The sequence below is a fragment of the Syngnathus floridae genome, chromosome 14, assembly GCF_059516105.1.
Source record: "Syngnathus floridae isolate MCC-2025c chromosome 14, RoL_Sflo_1.0, whole genome shotgun sequence".
NCBI lineage: Eukaryota > Metazoa > Chordata > Actinopteri > Syngnathiformes > Syngnathidae > Syngnathus > Syngnathus floridae.
This window is the reverse complement of record NC_142426.1, coordinates 10,376,606-10,389,211: the sequence shown is the minus strand read 5'-3', so window position 1 is coordinate 10,389,211 and position 12,606 is coordinate 10,376,606. Positions and strand designations below refer to the sequence as shown.

Below are 12,606 nucleotides of genomic sequence, written 5' to 3'. Positions count from 1 at the left end.
TATATATATACTGTATATACAGTATATATATATATACTGTATATACAGTATATATATATATGTATATATATACAGTATATATATATATACTGTATATACAGTATATATATACTGCATATACAGTATATATGTATATATATATATATATATATATATAGTATATATATACTGTGTATATATATACTGTATACAGTATATATATATACTGTGTATATATATACTGCATATACAGTATATATGTATATATATATATATATATATATATATAGTATATATATACTGTGTATATATATACTGTATACAGTATATATATACTGTATATACAGTATATATACATATATACAGTATATATATATATATACTGTATATACTGTATATATATATATATATATAGTATATATATATATATATACAGTATATATATATATACTGTATATATATATATATATATATATATATATATATATATATATATATATATATACAGTATATATATATATACAGTATATATATATATATACAGTATATATATATATATATATATATATATATATATATATATATATATATATATATATATATATATATATATATATACAGTATATATATATATATATACACTGTATATATATATACTGTATATACAGTATATATATATACACTGTATATATATATACTGTATATACAGTATATATATATACTGTATATATATATACTGTATATACAGTATATATATACTGTATATACAGTATATATATATATATACAGTATATATATACTGTATATATATATATATATACTGTATACAGTATATATATATACAGTATATATATACAGTATATATATACTGTATATATATATATACATATATACTGTATATGCAGTATATATATACTGTATATACAGTATATATATATATATATATATACTGTATATATATACATATATATATATACTGTATATACAGTATATATATATGTACTGTATATACAGTATATATATACTGTATATAAAGACAGTAGGGTAGGGGGCGGGGCTTCGCCCCGCCCCCTACCCTACTGTCTTTAATAGTGTATTGAAAGACAGTAGGGTAGGGGGCGGGGCTTCGCCCCGCCCCCTACCCTACTGTCTTTATATACAGTATATATATATATACTGTATATACAGTAGCCCCGCCCCCTGCCCTACTGTTTTTTGTAGGGCAGGGGGCGGAGCCAGGGGCGGGGCCATTTCGATGGGGGCGGGGCCCGCTGCATCGCCCCGCCCACTTGCGGGCGGGGCCACACTGGGCGTTTATACATAAATAAATGCGTCGACATGCAACCTCTATGCATGTATTCACACACTTACAAAAGTGGGCCGGAGAAAGTTCCCACCACTGGGATCGAACCAGGGATGTACGGGGCATGAGGCCGTGTCACGAACCGGTCGGCCAGTGTGACGTGACAGCTGGCGGCCGCCAGTTCTCTTTTGTACTTACCCAGCGCGCGCGGAGCGCAATACTGAACGTGCAAGAATGACTCGAAGTGAAAGCGGGGTCACTGCCGAGCTCGCCACGCTTGGCGAGTGGCTCCGTCGCTGCGCTTGAACACCTGAGACCCAGGGTTCGATTCCCCACCCTTGCTGCTTGCGCCCCATACTGCCTGCGCCGCTTGCGCCCCCCATGCCGCCCGCGGTCCCTGCCGCCTGCGCCCCCTACTGCATACGCTGAGCTGCGACATTCGCTACATAGCGATGTCTATAAATAGATAACTTTTTAGGACTTTACAAGTTTTTTTTAATTTTTTTTTACTTTATTTTTTTTTTTACTATTTACTATTCTAGGCTGTTCTAAAACACCATCTGGTATGCTTGATACACATTAGAGGTGTAAAAAAACAACATTCCGTTATTTACTTCATATGGTGTACCGTCAGAAAGGTTTGCAGTGCTGAGGACATGAGGAGACATAGAAAGGAGCATTGCTGATGTACCAATGGCCGAGCGATTAGGCACATGGACGGGCAACCCCCAGCCTCGGGTTCAGATACGGCATTGCTCAAATTGGCAAATCTTAGCAAGCTACAGAAGACTTTCTGCATCACATGCATATTTTTTAGCATGTGGTTTGGAAGTTTATTATGCAAATGAATTTGCTTGCTTTGTACATTTTAGAGACACGCACATTGGCGAGATAGCGGCAGTACTTATGTGTATTTGTTAGGTTGCTTTGGGCAGAACAAACCGCAAAAGACGGGTCACATTGACCCAGCTGTCTAATTGGGGCGCCTATCATTTGTAATGTACTTAAAAATTTAAATGATTAAAATTGTTAAAAATGATCCCATACAGTTAAATAGAGCATCAGACGGGTTGAGGCAAATATCTAGCATGCGGTTTAGACGTCTATCATGCAAATGAGTTTGTTTTGTACTTTTAACACACATGCACACTGGCGAGATAACAGCAGTACTTCATTTCTTAGGTTGTTTTGGGCAAAACAACGCAAGGTGCATCGCATTGACCCAGCATCAGACAGGTTGAGGCAAATACGCTGCTACTCGGTGGCAGCACTTGGAATTCATCTAGCCTTTCTGATATGGTCAATTTCATAAGGATGCCGGTATGAATAAGAACACTCTGGCCTTTGCTTCACTCTGAACTGGGTGGTACCACCCAGTACATGTACCGAGGCTGGCCGTGTAGTTACGCAACTGCTTTGAATTGAAAGCTAAGGTCCTGGAAGTTACACGCTGCGTTTACAAATTCAATTGACTATAGCAGCAACCTGGACTGGACAGCAACAGCCTTTTTTGTAGTCAGACAGCCAATGGGGACGCCAAGCCCTGCAACAAAACATGCAAGAAGTTTCACATTCAAGAGATGCACCATCGATTGAGGCACATCGCGAATGATGACACCAAAGTTGACTTTATTTACAAGACCACCAACAGGAAGCAAACACACGACTGTTTATTTTATTCACAAGAATGCCCACATGATGCATGACTATTCAAAACAAACCAAAAATGGCTCTGACCACATTAAAACAGCTTTTACTCGTACAGAAAAATGTACCAACATTCTGCAAGATTCTGAGTTCGGTGGCCATTTTAAAGCAGGGTTGCCAAAGATGACTTACTGATCACAACAGAGAGCTTTTGTACACTTGTCGTTGGCATCTATAGGTGTCTGGCTACTTGGCTTTTGTCAACAATTTAGAATGCATGCAGCTTTTCTTTTTGTAGTTAAAAAAATAAAAAGCCTGACACTGCATATTTAACAAGTCAATTTTGTTTCAGCCTAACTTTACAATTGTCTTGTCATTGAGAATGTCTCAAATGATTCCAGTTCGTATGCACGATAGACTGCCAATGCCAATGTTTAAAATGGACCACTTGAATTCAGTTCACAGTTTAATTGCAGTTCAGTGGTACACACACACAATTACAGTACAAACAGTTCATTTCATGATTAAAAAAAACAACAGTAAAACAACAATATTGCAAAATGACGCAGCGCTGAGAGAGAAAGAAAGAGGCATCATGCAGATAGCCAGTGTGCACACCCAGTGAAAAAGTGGAGGGAGGGAGGGATTTAGGAAAGAAAGGACAAAAGAAAAAAACAAAGTCATACTCTCCTTAAATGCTGGCTGGGCGCTTTGCCCTCGCCGCATCCGCACCCGTCCGTCTCGTGTCGGCCGCTCATCACGGGCGAAGGTTGGCTCCCCCCCCGGCCGGTATTCGACGTTTGGACTCATCCTCCGCCTCGTGCCACTGCAAAAAGAAAAACGGCACTCTGTTGCACGCGGTTCACTTCTGTGGACGTACTCATTACCTGTCTATTAAAGCGTGTTCCTATTTTAAGCTCCTTTATTAATAGCGTATGTACACATGAATGTTTTTGTTCTTTCTTTTTATGTCTGTTCCTATATGAAGAATTCAATGCTTATAATTTCTTTCTTTGTTGTAAAGTGCTTTGAGCTGCATTTCTTGTGTGAAAGGTGCTCTACAAATAAAGTTTTTTATTATTACCCTCTGGTCTCGCGGTCCTGTCCAGTCCCTCTCTGTGCAGGCACCCATCAGATCCAGTGCCCCAGCAATCCTGAAAGGCAGACATTGTGGTGGTTTTTGCAAGGGGAAAAATTTCACTAGCACCCCCACCCCCCCAACCTTGACTAAGGTAAGTTTGAATCAGGTAACTAGCGGCACGCACGGGCTGGCGCATGCCTCATACGGCCCTCCCGCATTGGAGCGATCCGAGTTATGAAATGTTTAACCCCTTACAAAAAGGGAGAGAGGGAGGGAGGGAGGGAGGGAGAGAGCGAGAGGAGATGAGAAGAGGCTTTGGTGCGCACTTAAACGCAACCGGCCAGTTCCCCCTGAGTAGAGCTGGCTTGGCCCCGAGTGGGAAAAGAGGAAAACGTGACGTCACGGAGAGCGTCACGGAGAATCTCCTTGTCCTCGACACCGTCGACGACACTGGGACCCGGTCTGGCAGACATTATACCCTGGTATTCCACAAAGGGCAAGGTATAGCCACGTTCCACCCCGAGTGCACCAGGCCATGCAGGTACTGCCGGGCGCGTTGGAGAAAGAGAGCGAGAGAGGGAGGAAGAGGGGGAGGGAGGAGGGCATGGGGTGTCTACTTTGCCGATTCGTATCTAGAGGGTCACAGCAACCCAAATGCCCGTGCGTGCTACTAGTTACCCTATTCAAACCGACAGGGGTAGGGAAAGCACAAAAGAAAAAACAAAGTCATACTCCCCCCAAAACGCTGGCTGCATCTGCACCCATCAGTCTCGTGCGGGACGCTCGTCACGGGCCAAGGTCCGGGTCTGCTCCGGCCGGTGTTGGACTCGTCTTCCGCCTCGCACAAGTGCAAAAAGACAAACGGCTCTCAGTTGCATGCGGCTCACATTTGTCAACGTACTCATGACCTGCCCACTCCCTGGTCTTGTGGGTGCAGCCCAGTCCCTCCGGGTGCAGGCTCGCGCTCGTCCCATCCGCCGCCCCGGCAACCCTGAACGGCAGACAAATAAGGAAATCAAATTAAAACTAACAAGTGCGTTGCACTTGTTGGATTGCCATGTCACCACCTCTGGCCAGCCTTGGCCAGTCATGCATCAGGCTCCTCGTCAACACTTGGCGACTGCTTTCTTTGGGTGATTCCTTCCTTTGCACCCCGCTCACCAATTGCGGGTCTGGTGGCCTCCGTCCATCGGCTCTTTGTTTCATACATCGTCTCTTCCACCTTGCAAGACAAGCACAAAAGTCTCGCTGCGCCGTCGCTTGCGCTTGCCGTCGCTTGCGCTTGCCGTCGCTTGCGCTTGCCGTCGCTTGCGCTTGCCGTCGCTTGCGCTTGCCGTCGCTTGCGCGGTCGCTTGCGCTTGCCGTCGCTTGCGCGGTCGCTTGCGCTTGCCGTCGCTTGCGCTTGCCGTCGCTTGCGCGGTCGCTTGCGCTTGCCGTCGCGTGCGCGGTCGCTTGCGCTTGCCGTCGCTGCGCGGTCGCTTGCGCTTGCAGTCGCTGCGCGGTCGCTTGCGCTTGCAGTCGCTTGCCGTCGCTGCGCGTTTGGCACTCAATGAGGGCTGCACAACATTTTGGAATACCAACGATATGGCAGTATTGGGCCAGACCACAGCATTGAGCAAAGTTGTGCAAAATTCTAGGATGGAGAGGAACTATTTGATCGCAATGACATCACTTAGACCAGTTAACTTTAACTTGCATCAATGACTTGTTATCTTCTAAACTCATTACAAATAGTTAGGAGGCCAGAAAACATGTTTCATTTGCCACATGAATAGAAAAAAATCTTTGTTTTCCTAAAGTGCATGTCAACGACCTATACCACCATATGACGGTTTTCCAATCCAGGTGCAGCCCTACACACACGTCACCATTGGTGTCCAAATGGTAGCCTCGGGCCAACTTGATCAACACACCACACGAATGAACGCAACACTACTTTGTAGCACAAAATATGAATGGCAACATTTTGTGATTGATTGAATGAATTTGTGTCAAAGAATTCTCAATTTGATTCAGTACGCAGCCCTCAAACAGACATTTGGACACCGCCGGTGTGAACTAAAAAGAAAAGAAAAAAATCCATTTCACATGCTGAAGCTGCGCAGGTCGACGCCTCCAGGGAAGCGGGTCTCCCTCAGAACTCTGCTACTTCAGAGCGATGCCACAGCGGTCCGTCCACCTCTGAGCAGATCGTGTCGCGTCCCGGTCGCCATCTGCACAAACAGAAACAAATGTTAGAAACGCAAAGAGCACCCCAAGTTGTAGGTCACTTGCTTACTTGATCACAGCGGTTAGGTACTCTTGGTGACGGCCACCGGGTCGAATCGGGCCATGCACCCCCCTTTTGCGTCCGGCCTGCAAAAGGTAGAACATGCAATGAGTTGGGCGCTGCTCACATCATTAAGTCTTCACCGTGGACCGGCTCGCCCCAACACCGCCCCCTACACCTAGAGAACAAAGGACGCACAGTGGTACGTTAGGCTTCGATCAAGCACAACGGTGCTAGGTTAGAAAAAGACACAATGTGACTGTCTCGCTCCAACACCTAGGGGAGAACAAAGAACACAAGTACCACAGTGGTAGGTTAGGGTTAGAGGAAGTGCAACAGTGGTAGGTTAGAAAAAGAAAATGTCACAAGTCAAATTGCACAATTGGACATTCGGGATCGGCTCGCTCCGACGCCACCCTACACCGAGGGGAAAGAACAAAGAACGCAGCAACTACGACAGTGGCAGGTTAGAAAAAGATACACAATGGTACAAGTCGTATGGCAAAATTGGACATTCAGCTCCACGTCAAAGTTCAGTTTTGTGTCCATCCACGGAACCACGTCCTCCCCCAAGTGGGCCGTCAATGGCAACCAAGCACAAGACAACGCTGGATCCAGACCAGCCACAACCACAGCGCACCTCGAAAGCAAGACCAACCATCAGAGCCCTAAACACTGTCCACACCTGCAACCTTTCCGTCGTGCACCCATAACCAAAGGCAACCACACTGCCCCCTCCTGGGCACATGATCCGCACACGTCGACTTTTGCAGCGCGATGCTTGATTCTTGACTTGATATGGCCATTGCTCCTTTGCTCCTTTGCATATGGCCATTGCTCCTTTGCTCCTTTGCATATGGCCATTGCTCCTTTGCTCCTTTGCATATGGCCATTGCTCCTTTGCATATGGCCATTGCTCCTTTGCTCCTTTGCATATGGCCATTGCTCCTTTGCATATGGCCATTGCTCCTTTGCTCCTTTGCATATGGCCATTGCTCCTTTGCTCCTTTGCATATGGCCATTGCTCCTTTGCTCCTTTGCATATGGCCATTGCTCCTTTGCATATGGCCATTGCTCCTTTGCATATGGCCATTGCTCCTTTGCATATGGCCATGGCTCCTTTGGATAGGCCATGGCTCCTTTGGATAGGCCATGGCTCCTTTGGATAGGCCATCGCTCCTTTGGATAGGCCATCGTGCCTTTTCATATGGAATTGTCCCATTCGGCTCCTCTTGCAGCCTACAAAAACACAGACAGCCATTAATTGTGTGCTGGGAAGCTAAAACTCGACAACCATTGTGTGTTGGGAAGTTGAAACTTGACAAAAACAGGTTTTCACCTGATTTAGGACTACTCTTCCTCAGTGTCCTCAACATCACTGAAAGGGCTCCTTCAAGAGCCTCCTGCTTGCTTTGTATAGAAGGATGCTGGCTGGGTGGCGGTTTTTAGTGCTACAAAAGACAAGCAAATGATTGCAACAAAAATAGACATTGAGTCGAGTGCCAATGGCATGATTTTTTACCAACAATTATACATACTAGGAGTTTTACATTTGAAAAAAAATATTATATTGTAGTAAGTTATGATAATTGATCACAATTATAGTTCATATTTGAATTTGATACATTCTAAGTAGAGTTTTACATTTGAAAAAAAAATATAATCATCACATTGTAGTAAATTAAGATAAGTATTCAGGATTATAATTCATATTTTAATTCCATCATTCATCAACTCCCCTCACATTGGACAGATGATCCAGGTTGGCGGCGTCCAAGACGGGAGAAAATAACCCGGGCAAATGTTTGTTGCGGGCGGGCGCCATCTTTGAATGGATTTGGTCCGATTTGGACATGACGTAACATATACATTGCATTCACCAGTTTGCATGACACGGAAATGGCACACGCATCGTATAAAATAATTTAAAATATGGTTAAGTTGACTAGAGTCAAACTAACATTTCCTATAGTCAGACAAACACGCGCTTATCGGCGGCGTCATTTACGAACCGTCTACAGACAGACGAATGAAAAAAATGCTGGCCAGCATGAAAAAACAACAACCGCGAAAGACATTTAAAATACCACCAAAACGCGCAACGACGCGACGCAAAGTGGAGTGTGGCGTGCCGTGTCGTGCCGTGCCGAAACCTCAAGCACTCCCTAGACAGCGAAAATCCTGCAAGAAATAATAAATGGCATCGTAAGAAACTGCAAACATTTGCTCACGGGCTAAATGGCCTGCGGCCTACAATTTACCTCCAGGCCCACCGTCGCGGTGGACGTGACGTTGCCGAGTCACGAGAGTACGACAATCCTGCGACAAACAAAATCAATTGAAAAAAAAGGCTTGTGAGAAAAAGCAACAAAGCGTGCCGTCGTGAGAAACGGCAGGAGACGACAAACATTTGCTAGCATGCTCGCTTACCTGAGAAACCGTCCTCCTCCTCCTCCGCCGCCGCCGCCGCCGGCCCGCGCCCGGTGGCACCTGCATATGATAACTCCCCTTGAACGAGCACACCTGTCTTCAATTGACCTAAAGCCCTGACGTCACATCCGTCGATTCAAATCTTCTTCTCCTGATCGTCCAACGGCGCTCGGCACACTGACGCCACCAGGTGGTCGCCTGTCATGGTGACTACTGTGGAAAGGGTTGCTTCGGACTATCCGTTGAAACTTTCAACACCGAACATGTTTGGATGGAGGATACCCTATCAATATGACCAAATCTCCTTTGGTTCCCGAGCAGGCTCTGGTCGAGTGGTTAACGCCATTGCCTTCAATCAAATGAAAATATTTGTATCGAGTATATTTGTATTGTATATTTGTAAACGTGCTTTTGTTGTGCAATTAACCCTTTATTTATTTATTCTCTTTTTTTTTTTAACCTCGTGTAGTGTACCTACACATATTGTCATATAAAATGTCTGATTTTTATGTTTTAATTGGCGAATATAAAAACAAGGAATAAGACGCCAGACACGTTTTAACATAAATGTTTATTAAAAATAATATCAAAAGCAAATTTCAAACCAGCAATCTAATGTGAAATTGCAGTAGATATATTGGATAACAATATTTAGGCGTATATAGGTATACACGTTATTTAAAAACGACTACAAGTGTTATACTACGACACAAGTGTTTACCAGCTCAGTGGCCAGAGAGGAGAGTGTCCGCCCTGAGACTGGGAGGTTGTGGGTTCAAACCCCTGCCGAGTCATACCAGTGACTATAACAATGGTACCCATTTCTTCCCTGCTTGGCACTCAGTGTAAGGGGTTGAAATGGGCCCCCCCCCCCCTGCTGCTCACTTATACTCCGGTGCGACTTACAGTCCGAAATTTACGGTAAGTTCAAAAATATCAGAGGAAGTGATAAACAACTGAGGTGATTTGGTTGCATAAGCAAGCCTAACCCTAAGCACAGCAAAAGCGAGAGCAAGCCGAACACAAACCCTAACCCTAAGTACAGCAAGAGCTCTGGTCGAGTGGTTAACGCCATTGCCTTCAATCCAATGAAAATATTTGTATCGAGAGTTCATCCTAAAATGAATTGTTCTTGCAAAAATTCTGCCTGCCGCCGTTGCAGTGCTCCCGTGGACTCATTTTCAAGTCAGTTGCTAAGAAACACCACAGTGTTGCACAGAGACAATTCTTACTCTCCATACATATACAGGAATAGAACTTTACGTCTTTTGTTGTAATATAACTGATTTTAATATGGAAGCTGGTGTAACACTTAACAGATTTTTGTTGGTGGTGTGCCTCGAGATTTTTTCCAATGAAAAAGTGTGCCGTGAATGAAAAAAGGTTGGGAAACACTGCCTTATACAACCCTACAAAATTATATAAGGGTCACTTTGGCTTAAACAAAGATTTACTTATTGCTGTAGTTTAGGAATTTGCTTATCGGGAGCACAAAGCTTTGTTTTTGCAAAGGTATTTTAGATAATGGTGTAAAATCCCTGTGCATTTTATTTAACAAGTATCCTAATTGTAGTTATAACAGTGTCATATATCTTACTTGTGATGCCGCAGGCTCTCGATTAGGTTTATTGAAGCAGTCGTAGGCAACCCCAAAATCAGAGAAAATGAAGCAATCAACACAAATTTGTCATCCTCTGACACAGCAGTGTTGGATTTAAACTTAAAATTGACATTTAATTTCAAACACTTTAAAAAATACATGCTTTAGCTGTCATATTTTATCATACCTTAACCTTTAGCCAGTGAAATAGCACCAAAAAAATGTAAGCAAGACAAGGCCCTCATAGTATGTTCACTGTAACACTGATATCACTACGTTCAAAAAAAAAAAAAAAAAAAACGAGTTAACAATTTGCCAGAGGAAAGTACCCATCAGCCATCCATAAAATCTATAAAAGGAAATTGACTAATTTAATTTTTCTGCTTGGTGAATATGCCCACATATTTATTTTTTTAAGATCGACACATAACAGACCGGATGAATAATTTTGAAAGCATCTCACTACAGTGTGAATATAAATGCTGGTTTTCCGTTCTTTGATTGTATATAAAATATCAATCATCACCATCATTACTTGACTAATATTCAGGCAGGCTGACCAAAGGTTTGTGTGAATGTAAATATGTAATCTGCTGGTGAAAGCGGTTTCACCAGCATATTACACAAATGCATCAGATCACAGCCAAATCCTTAAGTTAATCGATCAGATTCATTTCAACTGAAAATACTATGGTATGTAAAAATAATATGTTTTTCTTGGGGTTTAACATCTTGAGACCCGAGCTTTTATTCGGTGTGCATTTTTTATTTCGCCTAACGATTTGGGATAAGTAAGACCTAAAAAGTACAATTACTAAAGTTGTTGGGTTTTTGTCTCTTGTGGTGGTGAAGATTGATGCTTTGCAATCAGGTGGGTGACGTGTGGAATAACTCAACTTTCAGTCTTCAAAATCAAAACTGTCTAAAACTGTAAAATGCAAATATTCTACTCTGAACAATGAAACTTTCCCGGTCCAGCGATGATACAAATGGAAGTTCAAATTCAAATAAAAAATGGCTTTGAAATTGAAAGAACAATTTCCAATTCTTTCCAAAATTAATTAAATGCAAAAATGGGACAATGTGCTACTTTAAAAAACTATTTACAACTATGAATGTAATCATCAATAATCATAAATTGAGCTTAACACATTTTTTTGCTGTGTTTGTTAGTACGTTTGAACGTATTTGCCAATCAAATTTTTTTTTAAACTCCACACTGGCAGCTCCACGCTTCCGAAATGGGTGTAATGTGGTATGACCAGCGCAAGATGGTAGTGTCCCCATATGAGGTTAAAGTTGGAAAAAAAGTAACATTGTTCTGAGAAGCAGAAATAAAATGTCCTCGTGTGAGTATGCAGGGTTTCAATAGGACAAACATCTAAACACTTGGCCTTAACAAAATGAGTTTCCAATTGTAAAAACTGGGCGGGGGCATTTCAACCATCATAAATGAACTTGTAGTGGCACTATAATTACAACTATGCATTTGTTTTTTTTTTACTTTTAGGTTTGCAGCCAAATTCCTAAAATAAAAATAAGCTACTAGAGCAAATAAAAGACGGAATCGCAAAAAATCAGAGAGCAGTTACTGTGGGAGCTGCCACAACTTCTCATTGGAAAAACTTCAGTTCGTCTCTGTAAATTGGAGAGGCGGTGCATAGTTGAGGTGAACTTCGAAATGTAGGGCTTCAATTCTGTGAGAGTGTTGCCATCGTTGCTATTGTGAGATTCTCATCTTTGTCAAATCTGGAGTCCAAAATGCAAAGTAACGAACTGAACAAAAATCTGACTCTAAAATTCGCAAGGATGTGATTGGTATATCAATCAGCCAACGGAGCAACTGCAATATGCAGCAGAGGTGCGAGCACACATGCTGACGCACATAAAGTTCACTGGTCTGACACTCGAGCTGCCTCAAAGTTCACAGCCAGTTTCCTGTGCTTCCTTTTGGAGGCGGAGCCAGGGGTGTGGCCCCCGGCCGGCCTATTTTGCCGAGGAGGCGTGGACGGGTGGGTCGTCGTCACAGGAAGCGTGTTTGCAGGAGCAGGGTTGTCTTCTCTGATGGGTTGTGACTGGCCAGGATGCGTATCCCGGCCTCGTCGGGCTTTATTCCTAGCTGCGTTCTGGGCAGCTGAGTAAAACTCTTGGGGTTTGTTGTTGGTAGATATTCGCTTTTTCGTAACCTGTTGGTGTTCAAGAGCACAACGACATTTTCAGAAACAGACCAAAGCCTAGTTTGACTGCATTGGTTGAAGTGATTTTTTTTTTGTGATGGAATGTTCCTCTTAACAAAT

At 42.8% G+C, this 12,606-nt stretch overlaps 1 protein-coding gene across 4 annotated transcripts in view; it reads right to left on the bottom strand.

The window, feature by feature from the left end:
- Positions 1 to 2,891: 2,891 nt before the first annotated feature.
- xrn1 (5'-3' exoribonuclease 1) overlaps positions 2,892 to 12,606 on the bottom strand; it is a 34,806-nt gene continuing 25,091 nt past the window's right edge. For 2 of the 4 annotated variants that reach the window (XM_088396363.1, XM_088396366.1), the window contains exons 40-46: positions 8,710 to 12,495; positions 8,541 to 8,598; positions 7,619 to 8,460; positions 6,289 to 7,518; positions 5,078 to 6,223; positions 4,014 to 5,001; positions 2,892 to 3,755 (exon numbers count right to left, since the gene is read on the bottom strand). In XM_088396363.1, coding sequence (XP_088252489.1) covers positions 12,202 to 12,495 — 294 coding nt within the window. In that variant the 3' untranslated portion in view covers positions 2,892 to 3,755; positions 4,014 to 5,001; positions 5,078 to 6,223; ... (2 more) ...; positions 8,541 to 8,598; positions 8,710 to 12,201. The remainder of the gene's footprint in view (positions 3,756 to 4,013; positions 5,002 to 5,077; positions 6,224 to 6,288; positions 7,519 to 7,618; positions 8,461 to 8,540; positions 8,599 to 8,709; positions 12,496 to 12,606) is intronic. The other 2 variants (XM_088396365.1, XM_088396364.1) reach the window with 2 other exon arrangements.